Source organism: Coenobita brevimanus, chromosome 101, assembly GCF_032717465.1.
Source record: "Coenobita brevimanus isolate Jiangsu-jjx chromosome 101, ASM3271746v2, whole genome shotgun sequence".
Taxonomy (NCBI): domain Eukaryota; kingdom Metazoa; phylum Arthropoda; class Malacostraca; order Decapoda; family Coenobitidae; genus Coenobita; species Coenobita brevimanus.
Window position 1 is genome coordinate 65,856,511 of NC_137054.1, and position 21,844 is coordinate 65,878,354.

At 42.1% G+C, this 21,844-nt stretch overlaps 1 protein-coding gene across 1 annotated transcript in view; it reads right to left on the reverse strand.

The window, feature by feature from the left end:
- Window positions 1–21,844, reverse strand: part of LOC145414975 (chromosome-associated kinesin KIF4A-like) — a 144,307-nt gene that overhangs the window by 111,268 nt on the left and 11,195 nt on the right. The window contains exons 4-7 of the mRNA XM_080284389.1: window positions 12,368–12,523; window positions 9,970–10,073; window positions 6,160–6,371; window positions 1,365–1,540 (exon numbers count right to left, since the gene is read on the reverse strand). Of these exons, the coding sequence (XP_080140515.1) occupies window positions 1,365–1,540; window positions 6,160–6,371; window positions 9,970–10,073; window positions 12,368–12,523 (648 nt within the window). The remainder of the gene's footprint in view (window positions 1–1,364; window positions 1,541–6,159; window positions 6,372–9,969; window positions 10,074–12,367; window positions 12,524–21,844) is intronic.

Below are 21,844 nucleotides of genomic sequence, written 5' to 3' on the forward strand. Positions count from 1 at the left end.
GAAAGCAAATGAAGAGTGCTAGAGGAGAGAAAGGGAGAGGTATGTGAGAATAAAGTAGCCTAAATGCAGTTCTGCCACTGCCATCCTCTATCCAAGGATTTCCAGGAGGAAGCAAAGTGTCAGAGATAATGATGATGTGATGAAGGACTGAGGTGAGGAAAGACTCCTTAACCCCTTAAACGCAGATCGTCTTGTTTGCGATGCTCGGCAAAAAGGACATAACGGCGGATCGTCGCATTTGCAATTCTAGTAAATTTTGAATTACCGCGGGCAAGCAGGCTCCAGCTGGTATTGTCTATCAGTACCACCACCCTTTAGCTACAACTAGCATACTTTACCTTTGTACTACTGACCTCAGTTGTTGCCAAATATCACGTTTTTCCCCCATCCCCCCCCCCAACCACGGCCCAGCCAGCCTGGCTGTGATACATGGCAGCGCTCTGAGCACTCAGAACTGTAAATCTGCGCTCTCCTCTCACAAGCAGTTTATGCTAATAGGAAAGTCTTGTTTCCCCAGTTGTAACACTAGCTTTTTTTTTCACGGTTTGCCCCTGTTTAGCGTCAGTTTACTGCAGGCTTTCAAAGTGACATTATGGCGAGTTCTAGCTCTTCCCAGTCAGTGCAAGCAGCTGACAGGAACGAGAATAAAGTGGCGGGCGTAAGGCAGAATAAAAAGCACGCCATGGTGATCTATTGGGAAGTAATATGATTGAAAATAATGTAGTATACATGTTTTTAGCTGTGAAAATGGAAATGTTTGTTGAGTGACGGGAAGACCGCCGCCAAAATAATGTAGTATACATGTTTTTAGCTGTGAAAATGGAAATGTTTGTTGAGTGACGGGAAGACCGCCGCCAAAATAATGTAGTATACATGTTTTTAGCTGTGAAAATGGAAATGTTTGTTGAGTGACGGGAAGACCGCCGCCATGGTGCATGTTGGCTGTATGCTCCGTTGATTTTAGCCTTATTTTCAGTGCTTATTGTACAAATACGGATTCCAAACTACCTTTACGTTGTAGTATAAAGTTTACTGTGACAGAATGAGGCTGTGGTAGAGGGGAAACCGGGTTGCTGGAGGTGTGAAAGTGAAGATTTGGTTACCCAACTTTGCAAGTCTCCACAAGGCCTTGGGTAGTCCACGAAGGCTCAACACCTGTCTCTGGAGAAAGCTGAATGTAAGTACTATCTGCCATACCAAATATAATGTTCTAGGGTTAATCTCTGATTTTTGGCTAATATTTTCCTACAGGTACTCAGACCGCGATACAACCCCACCACTCGGAGGGGGGGTCAACTGTTCACGGCCACGTAAAAAAATAAATAAAATAAAAATAAAAAAATAAACTATTACAATGAGCTCACCTGCTGCCGTAGTCGAGCCAGTTCTGCAGCCTGTGGATCCCTATTGATGATGGGTTTGTTTTTAATCTTACGAGCACGGTCGGCATAGCGCAGTGTGCTTAAAGTCTCCTCCAGATTGCTGTCGGCTGGAGAAACACACGCTACCATCACCGTGTGTGAATTTCCACCCAGCGAGTCTGTAACAATATACTAGTAGTAACATTATAATTCTGTGTGGCTGGTGATCTAGTGGGTTCAGGTGCTTCCACCAAATGTGGCTGATAAGTTTCTACTATCAAGGGGTTGCTTGGGTTTAATGCTAATGTAATGCCAATCACAGAGAAAAGCAACTGGTCATCTCATCTTAAATGTCTGGAATATGTAACCCTGCCCCATGTCTTGACACTCCTGATGAGCAAATAAAGGCAAAATGTACAATACTGTATTCCTCCTCATCAAGAAACTGGCGAAGTTATCTTTAATTCCATCCTTCTGATGACCTATTTTTAATGTTCTTGTTATTGTAGCCCCAAGTCCATTAGCATGTGAAACCTGGTAGATTGCAGGGTGAGGCTACCTTTCTACTGCTGACTACCATCCTCCTTGCAGGGGACATGGGGGAAGTTAAGGGACGTTTGTATAACTGAACATCTCCACTGCCCAGTATCGGTTCCAACATGTAAAAACATCTCTCTCTAGCAAACACAAGAATAAGCATTTGTTCTTACCATCTTTGGACTATTTTATTCAGGTTATGAATGCTCAAACTGGAGGAGTTAAATAATGCCTTCATTTATCCCATCACTACAGGAGGTTTTCAAGTGCTGAGTATAATCATCTACAGGTTGCAAGAATATAAAAGGGGACACCTTCAAGTGGTGGCACTGATGTAACCAAGAGGCTGAACTGCCTGGTTATACAAAGGTCCCTCAATTATTTCCCTATCCCCCAAAAGGGGGATGGTAACTGCAGACATGCAGCTTAAGCCAAAAGTCCACCAGATCTGCATTTCAGATGAGCTTGAGGCCACATCATGATCATAATCATCATTATCATCATCATCATCCTGACCACATTTTTCCAATCTAAGGATGGGGGGAGGTAGGTTTCACAGAGCAAGAAATAAACTTGACGGAACGAGAACTAACCAAAGTCTGCCCAGTTAAATGGATCACACTCTTATTCACTCACTATTCAAATCCCGAGAATTTTGGCTTCATTTAACAGGAACACCTTCCATGCATATGGACTTCTTACCTAACTACAGTATCATACGAAGACACTCTGATGACTATCAGGTTAAATGGGATGCCAAATCCTAGTCACAGTCTCCTCTAAACAAAATTTTTCCTAACAATTCAATCCACTTTCTGCTTCCTAGCATCATCAACCTTCATACATCATGTTCTAACACACTTATACCATATCTACCCATCTTCTTCTTGGCCTACCATGCCTCTTTCTACTTCACTCTCATTCAGATACATCCTTTTCACCACTCAATTCACACAGTCTCTCCATGTGACCATACCATCTAAACACAAGTTTTATATATATATATATATATATATATATATATTCACACTCAACCCCCTGCTATCACGCCTAATTGGTCACAGCAAGCGCACATGATAGCTGAATACGCAATAGCTGAACTGAACAATCAATGGGAAAATTTCTAATTGGTTTTTCAGTGGCCCATTTATCTAACTTTTAACCACTTTATGCCTGCGATTTCCTGCCAATCTCTCCTCCAACATGAAATAAAGCATTATTATATTAATAATAACAGTATAATGAATAAATAAACAACATAAAAGGCCATCAAACTTTTATAAGGATTAAGGCTTGGGTGGTTTGATGGGTTCTGAGGCTTGGGAGTGGCTTAATTGCCACCAGATCTCTTTAGCTGTCTCCATGCTTTCTTAGTGTCCACAAGTAAAGGGGGTATCACACGGTACATCGTATCAGGAATGGCCCAGGAAGATATAAGTGGAACAAAACTTGCACGCTATCACACACGTTCCTCATACTGTTGCCAGAGCCCCGTCTCAGTTGTAAACATGTGATTACTTTATTGACATCACAGTTTTCTCGGCATAGGAAATATTAACTATTTGTAAGGGTTTCAAAACGATTGATATTTATTCTAAAATAGTATTAATAAGTATTCAGTGTTAGGCTAAATTTCAATGCTGTAGTACGATACAGTCTTTTGAGTCGAATGGGTTTTGTTCACACAGTTTTGCCCGTCATATCCTCGGCAAGAATCCGTTCAGATGCACTCCAAATGACCGTGGTATCGTCGACAATTTTACCACGTTACCGTTCTGATGAACCATCGCATCCTTGGCAAACCTCGTATGAAGTGCCGTGTGAATAAGTTTCGCTTAGCCTGTCTTCAAACTAGAAGCGTGATAGCGGTCTTGGGATGCATGATATCATGTATGGTTCTGCATTTGATATGTGCGCAATAGCAGATAAACGCGATAGTTGAACGCGCGATAGCAGGGGGTTGAGTGTATATATATACCGGTATATATATATAGTACATATATCCATCATTCAAACCTACATTGCCCCATGAGAACCGAAGCAGCCCAGGGTTAGGCAAATTCGTCGTGACATTTAAGATGAGAGTGACCAGTCTCACTCATCCCTGAGTGGCATTATGTGAGCAATAAACCCCAACCACCCCTTGGATATAACCCTACAAAGGCTCAATCCGACTGGAGTGCTTTAATTACCCACTAAACCACTAGGCACCATGATTTGCTTATATGGTTACCACCCACTGTAGTAAATGGTTTCCTGGTGTACAGGAAACCATTTGGAGTGTAGTCACCCACAGGCAGAGAGAAGAGGAAAGAATGATGGAAAGAAAGAAAGAAGAGGGAGTGTAAAGTCACCCAGAGGCAGAAGGAAGAGGAAAGAATGAAGGAAAGACAGAAAGAAGAGGAAGGATGGAAGAGAGGAAAGGGCAGACACCCAAAGCAGCACTACACAGTGAACTTCTGATAATCCGGCATCCGACGATTCGGAAAATCCAATGGATTGGAATTTTCAGCCCAGGGTCATTTTTAGCTTTTTTGGGTAAAAAATCAAGAAAAATTGGAAAAAAAAACTGAAAAATATCGATGGTACTGCTGTACCACCCCAACACTACTAGCACTAATATGACCTCAAACAGCCTACATCTGCACCGCACTACAAAGTATAAGTAAAGAAAACAGTCAATTTTTAATTATCAGATTATGGCATCTGGCAATAGACAAATACAGTTGATAGAGAGATAATTTATTATTATTATTTTTTTTTTGGGGGGGGAAGTTTTGAACATTTTCAGGTAACTGTCTGATGATCCGGAAGGTCCGTGGGCTACTGCATTTTGGATTAAAGGACTTTTACTGTATATATATATATATATATATATATATATATATATATATATATATATATCATCATCATTCCCGCCCTAGGGCAGGGTGAGGAGAAGCAATGTCCAGACATTCCAAGTTTGCCCAATTCAATGGGCCATGCTTCCATTCACTCATCATTCAAGATCCGGAATCCTGGCTCTATCTGATACGCCAAAAAACTTCATCATTCTATAGCTCCACATAAATATATCTGATAGGAGACCATCCAGATGCTGCCGCATTAAAAAAGGGTTGCCAAATCCCTGATCATGCACTTCTCCTTACAACATTCATCCAGCCAACTCAATCTCATCAGTTCCCTTACCTCACCGACTTCCATACCTATCCTCTTCACATCCTCTTCCACCATATCCCTCCGCATTCTCCTTTGCCTACCTCACTTCCTCCCTTCGTCAAAGTCACTCAGATATACCTTTTTCACCACTCTATTGTTACCCATTCTCCACATGATAATACCAATTTCAGTGCACTGTTCTATTCTGCTGTCCACAGACTTCCTCACTCCACATCTTTCACAAAACACATTTTAATGTATCTTATTTACTCTGTACTCCATATACATTCCTCAGCACTCCCATCTCCACTGCTCTTACTCTTGACATTTCATTTTCATGCCACACCATAGTCTCACATCCATATGTTAAAGTTGGCACTAACATTCTTCCATGTAAGCCTCATGCAGCTACAACACTCAACCCTCTGTTTTTTATCATGGCCTTCATAACACCAGCTACTTTCCTTTCTTGTGTCACTCTAATTTCCACTTCTTTTGCACATTTTCCTCTCTTTTCTATCACTGAACCCAGGTATTTGAAATCTCACCAATTCCAGTCTCTCCATTCACTGTAACATCACACTGGGAGTTACCATCTCTCTCGATTACCATCACTTTACTCTTTTCTACATTTACTCTCAAGGCACGACGATCACAGACATCAGCAAAACTCTGCACTAGTCTATCAAATTCTTGTCCGCTATTTGCAAGTAGTGCTGCATCATCACCATACAAAAAATTTGAGATATTCCATCCATAACCATTCATTACCAATGCCATCCCTCTCTCTCCATTACTCGTGTTTTCATTTCCGTCATGACTCCATACATATATATACTGAACAACCATGGGGATATCACACAACCTTGTTGCACACCCACACTGATCGTGAACCATTCACTTAGATGCCTAATTACCCTTACACCTGCCTCACTATCATCATAAAAACCCTTTACAGCACCTGGCATAGAATTTGCTTAAAATAAGACCTTAGTACAAATTCTACTTGATTACCCCGTTTTAGAGTTAGAAATTATGAAAAAAATCTTAGATTATTTTGGGAGACATTGTTTGTTTAAAATGAGGAATTACTGTATCTTACCTTGCAGTAATCTTGTTAGTTTTGAGTCTCTATATGGTATATGTCCTCTGCTGCCTTCCTCACACAAAGCTGAGATTACATTTCCGAGGGCGAGAAGTCCCTTGTTGATGTTCACACCCTCCTTAAATCTTTCTCCTGTGGCTCCTGTCTTCTTGGCTCGCTCACTCCCAGCAAGGTCCACCATGTGGAACTTTGCACTCACGATGCTCTCCCTGAAAATGCACCACAATCATCATCTAATCAACAACACCACTGTTCATCGCCACCACCTGCATCATGATTATCAACACCATCACCACCACTACAATCATTAACATCTGCATTACCATCACTATCATCATTATCTATATCAGTTATGTCATCATCATAATCACCACCACCACCACCACCACCAACATAAACATCATTATCATGACCTTTCCTCATACAATGATATGGATCCATCCATCCATCATCCAATCCTACATTGCCCCATGAGGAGCATAGGAGCCTGGGGCTAGGCAAGTTGGTCCTGACATTTAAGATGAGAGTGACCAGCCTCACTCATCCCTGAGTGGCATTATATGAGCAATAAACCCCAACCACCCCTTGGATATAAACTTTCGCCGGCTCAATCCGACTGGAGCTCCGTAATTAGTAATAACCCACTAAACCACCAGGCGCCAAAATTTGGTTATATGGTTACCACCCAGCATAGTAAATGGTTTCCTAGTAAACAGGAAACCATTTGGCTTGTCACTCTGAAGAGTCACCCACGGGCAGAAGGATGAGGAAAGAAAGAAGGAAAGAAAGACAGAAGAGGGAGTGTCAAGTTGCCCGTAGGCAGAAGGACGAGGAAAGAATGAAGGAAAGAAAGACAGAAGTTTGGAAGGAAAGAATGATGGAGGAGAGGAAAGGGCAGACATCCGAGAGCAGCACTACACCGAGTGAGTGGATGGTATGCAAAATTACATAATAGATGTAGATGATATCTTGATGGAGGTGGTTATGATGATAGTCCAGAAAGCCATATATGAGAAACAAAACCATAATGGGAGTACAGTCAACCCTTGGCTATCACGAGTAATTGGTACCCTAGGCGACCCGCCATAGCCAAAATCGCGATAGCCATACTTAAGAACTAATGGGAAAAATTCTAATTGGTTCCCCGACCTCCAACTTTACCCCAACCTTACCCTATTTTCACATCTCCTTCACTAAAATACCTGGGATTACAAACCAATGCTGCAAATTAACAACAGTACAGTACATAAAGGTTATAAATAAAACAGAATTAACTGTAATAAGCCATTTTACTTAACATTTTTGGAGAGGATGAGGGGCTTGGGTGGGTTGAAGGGGTTCTGAGGCTGGGGTGGAGTATTACTGGCCACCCCTCTGACGTTCTATCTCGTCTTGGAATTGATCAGCTTCATCAGGAGTCTGGAAGGGACCCTGAGCATAAGGCAGGTTCTTCCTCTTCCTCACTTGCTGTCCTGGGTTAGCCGCGTTACGTGCACCAATGGTAGGAGGGTTGGATGGGGTATTGGTGGCCATTGTGGTTGAACAATAGGTCTTCACGGCTATAGCTGCTGTCGACTGGTAACGCTGACTCTCTCTGAACCTTGGCAGGAAGGATGGGTAGCTGTAACCATGTCTTGGGCCAATCAGCACTCGGGTAGCCTGTGACATCGCGCCAATCACGGCGCGAGTATACGCATGGGCGGAGCCCACGCGATTTGAATGTTTCTGGCCGACCATCGTCCGCGATAGCAGTATTTGAGGTCGCGATAAAGGTAATTGTGTTGCATTTCACCTGTCCGTGATAGCCATGAAACGCAATAGCAAAACCCATGATAGCCAAGGGTTGACTGTACTAATAAACAACATGCCCAATGAAATGGGCTACACATTCACTCACTCTCCATCCATGCCAAAAAAGAAAACTGACTCCACTTCAAAAATGTAACCTTCTATTCTACATACCGGTATATGTGGAGAAGGATGGGTGGTATGGTCGGATGTGAAAAAAGAATATAATATTAGGGTAGGATTTTATTTTATTTTATTTTATTTTTTAAATAAAGCAGATAGAGCCAGGATTCTGGGAACTTGAATGATGAGTGAATGGATGCATGGCCCACTGGATTCCCACCCTGCCCTAGGGTGGGAAAGGAGGTCCGGATGATGATGATGATGTTTAAAGCAGAGAATGAAAGAGTATGTGACAGCATATAAGTGTGTTTAAGGTTTGTGTGGTGTAGGTGCCAGACACAATTAGCTGGGTATATAGCTGTACATATACCTGTATATGCTCCTGTAAACAAAGAAACAGGAAAGAAGACAGAAAATCACAGAAAGTTCTAGGAGCAGCTGAATGACAGCTGAAAGACAGATGAATACAAGTCACTGTTTTGGGTGATGAATGTCAAGGTTGGGGATGAGGAAGTAGACAATATCGTAGGAATGTGGGGTGTGGAGGAAGGAAGAGAAACAGTGAGTGTTTGTAAGAAATTTGTGCAGAAAGATCAATGTTTTCAGATAATACTGTACATACCTTGTGCATAGGCTGATTCAAAATATACTTAGGAGAGAAGAGAGGATAAAAATGCGCAGAAGGCAGCTATACATTATGTGATGGTACATGAAAGATTCAGGAAAGTTATAAAAGCATTAGGATACATAGTTACCACCCAATGTAGTAGTTTCCTAAATTAGAGGAAACCATTAAAAAAAAAAAAAAAGGAAGGAGGAGGCTTGTTTCCCATGTGGAACTTTAAACACAAGACTTTCTGAAAATGAACAATGCTTAAAATAAGTCCCTTTGATCATGTAATGCCACTAAAGGAGTAGGCTCATCATATACTCTCTTCCTTACATATACATAGTACTTTTCCCTCACTCTGTCACTACCCTTCCCCTTCCTTCCCTCTCAATACATATTGTTCTGGTTTTCTCCCATACCACATCCTGGATATCATCATTTACATCATCATTCTGACCATTTTCCCAATTTAAATATTGGGAGAGGTGACTGTTTTCGTGGTTTGTACCAGTTCTCAGTAAACTGCATCACCAATATGTTCCTCGTGAAGTGGGGTTGGTGGAGAATTAGTGCCCCTCCCTGTAAAACAATTACCTCTAAGCCCTTGGCCACCTCGTCTGGGATACATGGCGTCTGGCAACGAATGAATGAAAAATGATATGTGGACTGGTTCCTTTGCTTGTGACATGATGAATCAAATCAATCGCTGAATATTATAAGTACATAATAAATGCATATTTAGCAAAGTAAAATACTTATTCTTGCCATGCTTTGCAGAAGCCTGATGATTTCTGTGTTACCAAGGACAAAAGTTTGCATATTTTACAATAAATATCATCCTCTGATTGATCAATTTCATCTTCATTTATTCTTTTAGTTGTATGCTGATTGCTGGGTCCACTATGGTATCTACAATAAGTAAATATTAATATTATAAATCAAGATATTAGAAGAATGTGTGAACCAATATGTACTGCAATATATATCACATATTGGTGATTCAGTGTACTGATGACACGTATTGCACCAGTTCAGTCACACGATCCAAATCCCGAGTTTGTTGTGTCCCCAAGCTCATACGGATGTGAACCTGGTGGACTGCAGACTGAAACTGCCCTTCTGCAGTCCACCATCTTCCTTTTGGATTGCAGAAGTTGAGGGACAATTGTATATCTGGGCAGTGGAGCTGGCAGCTAATATCAGGGCCACCACATAAGGGTGTCCCTCTCTGACACTTCGAAGAGCAAGAAATGAGGAAAAAAGTGATAGGAGAACTAAACACTTACCCTTTCTTTTTATTCCTCTGCTCAATGTGGAGAGAGAAGATGGCATGAGATCGGCTGGAGTGGGCATTCATGGCAGTTGCTCCTGTGGCTCGATTCAGTGCACCCTGGTGGTGGAAGAAAGGGGTGGTGATTGTGGTGACGATGATGATGATGATAATGAAGATAGTGGTGGTGATGACAATGATGGTACATAAAACAATGTGCAATAACATCTGACATTTGTGGAGACATTTATTAAAAAGACTGGTTAGGATCTTACACATAATAAAAGGATGTACTGTAAACCTGACAATATGATCATCATGAAACAACTAACAATAATCATATTATAATCATCATCCTGACCTCTATTTTTTACTTAAGGATAGGGCAAGGAGATGTAGTTCAGAAAGCATGGAAGAGAAAAAACTTTAGAGGAAGAACTATCATCACTGTCATCAACAATAATTATCATTATTATTGTTAAATGAATGAATTATTGTTGTATCATTTTCACTTAGTATCAATAGTCATCACTATCATCATCATCATTACTACCACCACCAATCCCTATTTCCTCTCAGTACCCCAAGCCTCTTGCTCTTTCCAAATACTCCCCTTTTCATTCTTATATCAATTTCACTTCTATACAACTTAGTTGAGTAATAACAACGAAGTTTGATCACAAATTAAATTGTGACACATTGTAAGTGGTTTTGGACATATTGTAACACTTCTTCCTCGGTGATTTATTCTGACCATTACATCTCAATATCCTCTTGTGGATGCAAAATGTTAAAATCATATAACTAACATACAAGAAAATGCTTAAGTGTATTATGAAAACATAAGTCCAGAGTGAGGAGGCGATACAAGGCCTCCACTGGTATCTAGAATTCAGCCCAGTGTCATAAAGTCCCTTGACTAAAGTGTTATGATTTTGCAATTCATTCAGGACACTCCAAGACAATTTCATTTAACTCAGGGAGGATCTCCAGTAATGAAAAATGACAGGGTTAATGAAGACTACATCTAACCCCCCCACTTCAGAAGAATACAATCACCTAGAGACAGCAAGATTAAAACAGACACATATATATACCAGTACTTGCAGAAAAGGAGTTAATCCAACCATCACAGTGGGTCTACTGTCACTGTTCTCTCTCCATCTACCCACCTACAGCTAGACACCTTAATACCAGAAGAGGTGGCCACACATAAATTCCCTCCAAGTCACCATGTAGGCATTATAGGCCCTAGTATATATCTCATATCACAATGTGCAGTATGTAGTGTCTGCTGGAGACATACACAGCTCACTAAGAATGTCAATCCACATGATGTATATCCAAAATCCTGCTGTCCCAGACCATTGAGAACGTCTTAACACATGATGTATCTCACACAATCTCTTTGTAGTCCAGACGACCAAGAATTTCATGACGTAATCAAAAACGTGGGGTAACCAGCTCTCGTCAGTTAGTCCAAGTGAATGGAAATCTACCAGACACTACATCACATACACACATCCTCTACAAGCTGTACTGAATATATAATGTCAGAGAGATTCCCTTCAGGGCAGAAGGGGTTAGAGAGAGCCCAAGAGTATGACTCAGGGCAGAAGGCAGGAGGTAGGGTGAGCTAGGAGATTTGCCGTCACGCAACGTTACACTGTCACACTTCAATATAATTGTGCACAATAAACTCTGTAACCCATGAGTGCTCCATAACTCACTTCGCTTACGATACACAAAGGGGAAGAATGAGAGAGAGAGAGACATACCTATTCACTCTACTTGATGATGCACCATTTTACTAAGCAGAGGCCCACATTACACTCCACTGGTGATAGCAGGGAAGCCATTAAACTGCTATACACCTACAATCTCTCCATCTAATCAAACCCCTTGGCTACGTTCAGTAATATTGGAGGAAGTGATGAGCAACGGTAAACTAAGTTCATCGATGACCATATCCTCTGGCATCAAGCACGTCCCTCTTTCATATTCCTCTCCATCCCATCCCTCCACCTCATCCTGCCTCCTTCTCTCCATCCCTCCAACTCCCACTACACTCATAATTATTACTTCTCCATCCCATCCCTCCAATTCATCCTCAAGTCTCTCGCTCCCCCTCCTTCCAACTCACACCACCATCATTCATATACTTCTCCATCCCATCCCTCTACTTCATCCTCAGCCTCCCTCTCTCCCTCCCTTCTTCCAACTCACACCACCCTCCTTCATAAACCTCTCCACTCGATCTATGTTTTCACACTACAGACAACTGCTCAATGTTGGAGAAGAAAAAATTCCAAAAAGAGGATGGTGGACTCCTTGAAAAGGAAAACTTCAGCAAGCAGTACACCAGGTTCACACATCCAGATGAACCAGGGGCCAAAACAACAATAAGTGTTCACCTGTTCAAGGCATCTCATAGTCTCTTCCAATGATGTTACGTGAATCTCAGTCAGTCCAACAATTTTAATTCCTCCTCTGGTGTCCTCCCTGATGTCAACAGCACATTCTTCTCGGCTCTTGCTACTCAGGAGGTCAAATAGCGTCTCCTTATACAGCTGCAATAAACAAAACAAATCATTATAGTCAGTCTGTTTCACCTGAAACAAGTAGAGGTAGCTACCTAAAGCTATGACTATGATAAAGTACAGTAGAACCTCGGTCCTCGAACACAATCCGTTCTGGAAGGCTGTTCCAGGACCGAATTGGTCGAGGACCGAACTAATTTTCCCCATAAGAAATAATGTAAATCATTTTAATCCGTTCCAAGACCCCAGATGCTTACCTATTTAAGTTTCAGCACTGGTACCAGTGCTTTCCTTTACGAGGTGACTGTATATTTCTCTTGCCTTTTCACAAATTATATACTCACTAACACTGTCTCCTGCTAACTGTTTCTCATTGATGAAGATAAGGAATAATTTTTCCACTTCTTCAATTATTTTCCACACTACTTTCCTCTTTTCACTGCCAGTAGCCATACTGGATGAACTTGCTTTCTTTGGAGCCATTATTAGGGGCTAATACTGCACTGAATCAAGAAAAATGTGAAGCACAGCAGGACGACCACGTTGACGAACAACAAAGGTGGACGCGTGACTGTCAGTCAGCCAGTTTCCCTTCGTTTGGCTACATTCAGGTTGGTCGAGGTCCGATATTTTGGTCGACCTCTGGAGCAAAAATTTCTTGAATTTTTTGGTCGAGGTCCGATTTGTTCGACATGTGAGACGTTCGAGGACCGAGGTTCCACTGTATATATGGCCAGTGGTGTGAAGCTGATATTACTGAAAGCATGACAGTATAACTAAACTAATAAATGGGCATGGGCCTTTTACTTGGGCACCAAATGAGTTGACAGCATTTACTACAACACAATATAAACACTACATGAGAAAAGTTGTGATATTGTAGAACACATCTCTGTTTTGAAAAAGTGTTCCCCTGAACTTGCCTCTGTCCTAGCCAAATTATTCAGACTATGCATACGTACTTCTTTATTCCCAAATTCATGGAAAGAAGCCAATATCCACCCAGTTCCGAAGAAAGGCAGTTCATCTGACCCCTCCAATTACAGACCAATAGCTGTCACATCTTCTCTTGGTGAGGTATTTGAAACTTTAATTAATAAGCATATTGTTAAACATCTTGAATCCAACAACTTAATTAGTGATAGACAATACGGTTTTCGCCACGAAAGATCCACCATTGACATACTCAATCTCTTAACTCATACCATCCATCAATCAATTGATCTTTTTGGAGAAACTCATGCAGTAGCTCTTGATATCTCTAAAGCTTTCGACAGAGTATGGCACCGTTCCCTGCTGTCCAAACTCCCTTGCTATGGACTAACGTCTTTTGTTCCTTTGATTTCTTCTTATCTTAGTGACAGGAAAATAAGAGTAAAAGTAGATGATGTATATTCGAATTTCCACTCAATTAATGTCGGCGTGCCGCAGGGATCAGTTCTGGCGCCAACCCTATTTCTGGTTCATATTAATGACCTCTTGTCTGTCACTCACAATCCCGTTCACTCATATGCAGATGACTCAACACTACATAGTTCATTCACACTCAGACATCCATTTACAAAGTCTAATATCTCTACCTCTCAACTCTGTACAGCCATCTCCATAAATCAAGATCTAGCTACAATCAGTGAATGGGGACAAAACAACCTTGTCTCTTTTAATGCTAGTAAAACTAAATATATACAGTTTACTAATAGACAGATATTGCCAGATTCGTACATTACCTTCAGTGCTACTAATAATCCCATCTCCAAAACTATTGAAATTCTTGGTGTCTCACTTAACAGTGCCCTCAGCTGGACCTCTCATGTCAGATCACTTGCTAAGGCCGCCTCAAAGAAACTTGGATTATTGTACAGAGTCCGTAACTTCTTCGCCGATGAGCAGTTAGCTATAATTTATAAGAGTCATGTGCGCTCTCAGTTTGAATATTGCTCACCCTTGTGGAATGGTTGTGGAGAGGTTGCATTGAGACAACTGGACAAAATTCAGAATAAAGCTGTTAGAATCATTAACAACCCTGCCATTACATATAAACTACCTCCCCTGCAAGTAAGAAGGAATGTTGCCTCCCTTGCATTATTTTACAGATATTTTTTTGGCAAGTGCTCAGACGAGGTTGCGTCCATGGTGCCGCCTCTCCATGCCTTCCCTCGTGCTATACGGGCATCTGGTAGCGCTCATGACTGGAATGTCACTCAACCATATTGCAGAACTTCTGCCTATCAGAATTCTTTCATTCCCCGAACTGCATCTCTCTGGAACTCGCTTCCCCAGAGTTGTTTTCCTCCAAATTTCAACCCACAACTGTTCAAGTCTAACTGTTACAGATATTTTATGAATGGAGGACACCAGTAGTCTGGTGTATGGATTATTTTTTTTTCCCCCATTTGTTTTTCCTTCGTCCGTTCTGTTATTTAAAAAAAAAAAAAAGTGGGGACACCCATTATCCACTCACTCAATGTAGTGCTGCCTTCAGGTGACTACATGGAGTGATAAATTTACTGTAATCCAGGAAATCATTTACAATGCTGGGTGGTAAACATATACCCATATAATGGGGGAGATGTGGAACCTACTATGGTGCCCCCGTTAAGTGGGTGGAGACACACACAGGTGGCATTCATTCAGGAACCAAACCTCCACATTCTTCCCCACACCATGCTGTGGTGAGATGTCTGCTGCAAGGGAACACATTCATTGCATGGGACAGCCATGCAGGGGCAACTGTTTGCCTGCAGTTGATGGGTCTGCTCAGTCAGCCAGAGTGGGGTTGCTCTACTGCTGCTACTACTACTGATACTAAATCCATGACTTATAACAGCCTGTTCTACAGAATGAACAGAGCCATACTTTGGAAAACAAAAAATATCCACACATCCAAAACCTCACACTCAACAACTCATGAAGCCCTACTAAACTTTGATGGCACTACTCCTAGCAAGAGAGAACAAGCAAACAACCTAACAAATTCTGTGTTATTCATCAGTAAGCCATAAAAGTATGATTCATGAAAACAGAGGCAAAAAATAAATTCCATCCATCCATCCATCATCCAATCCTACGTTGCCCCATGAGGAGCGTAGGAGCCCAGGGCTAGGCAAGTTGGTCCTGACATTTAAGATAAGAGTGACCAGCCTCACTCATCCCTGAGTGGCATTACGTGAACAATAAACCCCAACCATCCCTTGGATATAAACCTTCACTGGCTCAATCCGATTGGAGCACAATAATTACCCACTAAACCACCAGGCGCCAAAATTTGGTTATATGGTTACCACCCAGCATAGTAAATGGTTTCCTGGTGTACAGGAAACCATTTGGCTTGTCACTCAGTGCAGAGTCACCCACAGGAAGAAGGAAGAGAAAAGAATGAAGGAATGAAAGACAGAAGAGGGAGTGTACAGTCACCCGCAGGCAGAAAGACGAGGAAAGAATGAAGGAAAGACAGAAGAAGATGGAAGGAAAGAAGGATGGAGGAAAGGACAGGGCAGACACCCGAGAGCAACACTACATTGAGTGGATAAATAAATAAATAAATAAAAAATAAAGAAAAAATAAAAAACTCCAATCACCTTATATGTAGAGCACATGATCAAAAGTATGAAGAAAAAAAATCCAAAGCAGTAGCCCCTGAACAGATAACAAACATTCACATATAACATGTTCACCCTATAACAATAAACACCCTTTCTAAAATTTCCAACTTTTGAACACAACCAAATACCCCAAACGTGGAAGGAAGCAACCATTATCCCCCTACTCAAACCAGGAAAACATCCCAATTGTCCTGCATTAGGGTGGTCCTCAACAGTACACCTAAACAGAAAGGGTAATTTTGACTCTACACTGAGTCACATGCCAAAAGCTTTCTTGTACACCAGGAAACCATTTACTATGCTGGGTGGTACCCATATAACCAGATCATGGCATCTGGTGGTTCAGTGGGCAATTAAGGAGCTCCAATCGGACTGAGCCTCTGCAAGTTTATATTGAGGGGATGGGTGGGGTTTACTGGTGCCATTCAGGGATGAGTGAGGCTAGTCACTCTCATCTTAACTGTCAGGACCAACTGCCTAGCCCTGGGCTCCCACTCTACTCATGGGGCAACACAGGATTAGAGGATGACAATGATTCCTTATAAAATAGTTCACACAGATAAGAAAATGGTTGGTGTTAAATAATGTCCTTAAACGACTTCATTAACTACTGTCACATGTGCTGTGAATATTACAGGTTTCTGATCTCCAAGTAGAAGGATAGCTATATTAAAGTTTTCAATATTTTTATTTTCTTTTTTTCAGTGGAATGGCCTAATTAACCCCTATCCGCTGGCTGACGTTTATGCACGACAGGATTCAGGGTGCGGAGGGCCGCCGGTTGACGATATACTGCACTCACCTTCCCGCCACTGTTTGAGCACGGGACCATTTTCTGTGATACCTACAGGGTAGGGAGGACCCCCAGGTACCCTGCAGTTGTGCGGTTCAGTTTGTGCTTGGCAGTGGTAGCGAGAGGAGCCATGTCATCTTCCTTGACATCGTCCGATTCCGTCCCATCGGATGAAGGGCCGATTCCCTAATCAACCCCACGAATATTCAGCTCTTAGTGCCAGGTAAAGGGCTTAGTGATAGTGCCATAGGATGTGCCCTTGACGATACTGTCTCCTCTCGTACACTCAGATAGAGTACGTCCTCTGAGGAGAAAAAAGCTACGATGTGGAAAGCGACCTCTCTCGCCCTCCAACCCCTACTTGCCCTCCAACGTCAGAGAGGGCTCTCCGACTTCTCCAGGAGGAAGGGACAGTCTACGAGAGTGATGATTTCGGCGATGAGGAGGTGCAAGATGACCCAGGACATTGGGAAAGTGACTGCGGACCTGGCAATCATCTGCGGAAAAAAACGCCGCAGAGCAGTTTCCCCCACACTCTCACCACCTGCTTGCCGACGTATCTTCCTCCAGCGCTCTCCCACACCTCAGCCTACCACTTCAAGGGCAGAATCTTCACAACCAGGCCCTTTGGGAGTGGTATGAGTACTGAGCAAGTGTGTGGGGAAGTGTAAATAGTGTACAGCAGTGCAGAAGTTTGTGTATTTTCATAAATGAGTGAAATGTGTGATATTATAAGTGAATTATAGAAAGTGCTAAGATGAATGTCTTTTATAAGTTCTATAAGTGCATATAAGTGATTTATAATAAGTGCAATACAGGAGTTGATACTGTTTATTGGATATTGGTTAGAAAATTATTGGATATACCTTGAGTTTGCCTACCTGTTATCTAAAAGAAAACCACTTGTAAGCGGGCCACAATGAACAATACCTGCTTTGCTATACCTAAATTATTTCACTCAATACTCAGGGGGATTGTGCCAAATATGAACATCAGTGTATCTGTGATGTGCAATACAAATAATGTTAGTTGTGTAAAACATTTATATGATTTTCACTATAACCCTGATTAGTACAATGCAGTCTGATTTACAGTACAAATAATTACCTCACACTCTAAGATCATGTGTGAAAGAGCAACAGCACTTACTTGTCAAAGTGCAATTACCCGTAATCATGATGTAAAGTGCAGTTCTAAGTGTCTTACTAAAGGAGAAATATGATTATTTATGGAAGAAGTGAGTACAGAAAAACTACGAGATATTTCCTTTTCCACACACCTACAAGGCATAGTGGCATGGTGGTGTGGGCGGTAAATCCTTAGGTGAGCCACACGAACCGGGTGATGACTCATTTTCACGGTGATGAGTAAGGAGGAGTAGAAAAAACGAGTGGAATATTCCGCATTCCAAGGACGCATGGGCAGTGTTACAACCACAACTCCAGTCAGTGCTGCCAACGCTAGCCAGCTGGGCCAAGGCCATTGCCAGTGGCACACGCTCGGAGCCGCACGCCAAAACGTGAAAAACCACTCGTATTCAACTCATCCTTACTCATCAACAGGACCATCCTAGAGACCTCGGGATACCTTCATTAGAAAGAGGAAGAGTTAGCGAGTCTTATGAACTTTCATTGAATTCTCTAGCTATTATAGTTTGTCAGATATAAGGGTTTTAAGTAAGGGTATTTTTTCCAAAATCTCGGAAATTGCCCGTAGGAAGGAGTGTGCAGCGGCCGGGAACCCCCCGGGGGCTAAGGGTTAAGGAGTGAAAACACTTCATTCCAGTAATTCTGGTTTATTAACATCTTAACAAGTATGTGATGATTATGTGAAGCTACAGAACGTGGTGAATGTTTTTGGAATATCTGACAGAGCCAGGATTCCGGGGGCTTGAATGATAAGTGAATGGAAGCGTGGCCCATTGGATTGGGCAAATTTGGGCTGTCTGGACATAGCTACTCCTCACCCTCCCCTAGGGTGGGAAAGGAGGTCCGGATGATGATGATGATGATAAGTAAAAACAAAACATCACAAAGGTATTATAAACTGGTGCATTTCACAAGCAATAATTATTTCCAAGAGTGGCTAGGTGGAGTTCCTGCTTAGTTCATGCCAGGGAATTGGTGACGATGCCACTCAACAACTTACAGTAAATTCTGACGTTGCTGTTCGTCTTTTGTAATGACAATTACAGTCCTGGATATGAGTTACTCCAAGCTTGGTAATGTAATTTACAACGGCAACTGAGCCCAATACCTGTCATGCTGACTGGAAGGAGGAGGAGTCCTCAAAATCAGCAGGGTCTATGTCTAGTCTATGCTGATGCTGAATGCCCCCCAAAAAAATTCAGCTTGCGGCACACGTGATGAAATTCATTACAGTCTTATTGGCGATGACTTCCTTTGCTGCCAGATCAACAGGTGCTCTTGGTTGAGGATTCTCACCGAGTTCCCCCAAGAGCAATCACCATCTTACGTTTAACATTGAGGGGGAACTGTCCCACTGAATATGCCAAGTCTGGCTACCTCTTCACTCAGGTACCACAGGTGACTGAAGAGTTTTTTGCTAGCGACTGTGGCAATGCTGGAATCAGGATGGGAGAGCAGTCCTTTCAAGAATGCTAGATCTCCAGCTGGAGCAGCAATAGGTGATGGAGCATCGAACCAGACTTTGATATACAGTACAATATTCCAATGAATGTCATAAATCATCTCAGGCCAGTGAGCTCAGTGGCAATCATTTGAAACTGAGCTCGGAACAAATACACCCTTGATTCTGTAGATCATGCAGGCCATTCACCTTGCACGGTGTAGGGCACTTTGCCGGAGGAAGTTGAAAGATGCCCTAGGTGGACGATCATCAAAGAGAACGGTGGCTAACTCAAGAAGTTCTTCATCTGTGCATGTGTCACGTTACCTGGCACTGCATTCCTTCTCTGCACACCCCCAAAATAATCACATTAACAGTCGCTCTGCTCTCTCCATTCCCATTCATCAGACTTTCAAATATTCTTTCCGTCTGGTCCTTACTTCATCTCCATGGGTTAATAATCTACCACTTACATTCTTTACACTTTCACATTTCATTCCGCTGCCACTTCTACACTGCCACACCTCTTTACAGAATACCTTTCTATTTTCAAAGTAATTTGCATTCATTTTTCTTCTTAGATTATAATTAACCTCCTTTTTCCTCTTCACTAGTCTCTTTACATGCTTCTTGCTCTCAATATATTAGTTCTTATTTCAAATGAACCCCTGTCCTGTAACAACTCTAGCCACTTCTTCCTCTTTTCCTCCACTGCTCTCTTAACCTCTTCATCCCACCATGCTATACCTTTCTTCTTTGTTGTTACTCTTGCCACACCACACACCTCTTTAGCACTCCTAATGAACAATCCCTATATGCATTCCACAGGCTGTTCAGATCCATTTCATCCCAATTCACTGATTCAAACTCCTCCCCTACTGTGGTCCTGTATTCATCTGCCATTTCTTTGATCCTCAGCTTCTCGACTTTCTGTCTTTCTCTCTGACTGCTCCTCTCTCTCCTGGTCCACCTCCCTCCTCTCAGCTTGATCTTGCACACCACAATCATATGATCTGACAGACCTCAACATTGTCCTCTCATTGCCCTCATATCAGCAATGATTCCCAACAATGACCTCTCTATGAGCACATAATCAATCAGCTCCTTTCAACAAGATCCCCGTTCCCTCTATACCATGTATATTTATGTGCAGCTTTGTGTTTGAAATATGAGTTACAACTGAACAACCTTCTTTTCTGACACATATTCTTCAGTCGTTTCCCACTATCATTTTCTCCTGGTACTCCATTACAACCCATTATGTCACCCTCAAGACCAGTGCCTACTCTTCCATTTATATCACCCATTACGATCACTTTATAGCTCCTGGGCATTTCTTTCACTGTTTCATCCAGTTCATCCCAAAATCTGTCTTTCTCTCTCTCTCGCTCGCTCCTCTCATCACATGGTGCATATGTTACAATCACGGCCACTTTCACCTTCTCAAACTTGAACTTGACATACATACATTCAGAATTTTTAATATCCAATTTTATTTTGCGGGCAATGCATAATGCTCCCATATGAGAGTTTTTTCAGAATAATATCTATCTATCTATCTACTGCCAGACATCTTAATCCCATAAGGGGTAGCCACAAACAAACTGCCTCCATGTCGCCCTGTCCCCTGCCATTTCACTGAACTGCTCCCAGCTCACACCCCTCTCATATACCTCTCCACTCCATCCCTCCACCTCATCCTTGGCCTCCTCCTCCCTTTCCCCCCCTCCACCTCACTCACATACACTCTCTTTGTCAGTCTCTCACTCTTCACCCTCTCCACATGGCCAAGCCACCTCAGTTTATTTCTCCTAACACTTCCTATCACATCCACACCACAACACTCCTTCACTTCTGCATTTGTCAGTCTGTCTCTCCATGTGACTCCACGTGCTCCTCTCAAATAACTCATTTCCACTGCCCTCACTCTTGACTTGTGTCTTGTGTCCTTCCAACAAGGTCCAAGCTTCACTTCCATACATTAGAGTTGGTATCACAGTACTGTCATGTAGTAACTTTTTCACTTCCATGCTCACTTCCCTGTTTGTTATCACTGCTTTCATGGAACCAGCAACCTTTCTTCTTTGTTGTACCCTTTCAAGCACTTCACCCTCTATACTTCCATCCTAACTAATCACACTACCCGAGTACTTAAATGCACTCTAGTCACATTTTCCAATTCCTCCTCATCCAACCTCACTGTACAGTACATTCACTGACTTCACTTCTCTCAAAGACCATAACTTCACTCTTCCCTGCATTCACCTTTAGATTCTGTTTCTTACACATTCTCCCAAACTCATCCTCAAGCTCATATTATGTACAAATTTTTCTCATTCATTTAAGGTGACCACCATGCCTAATATG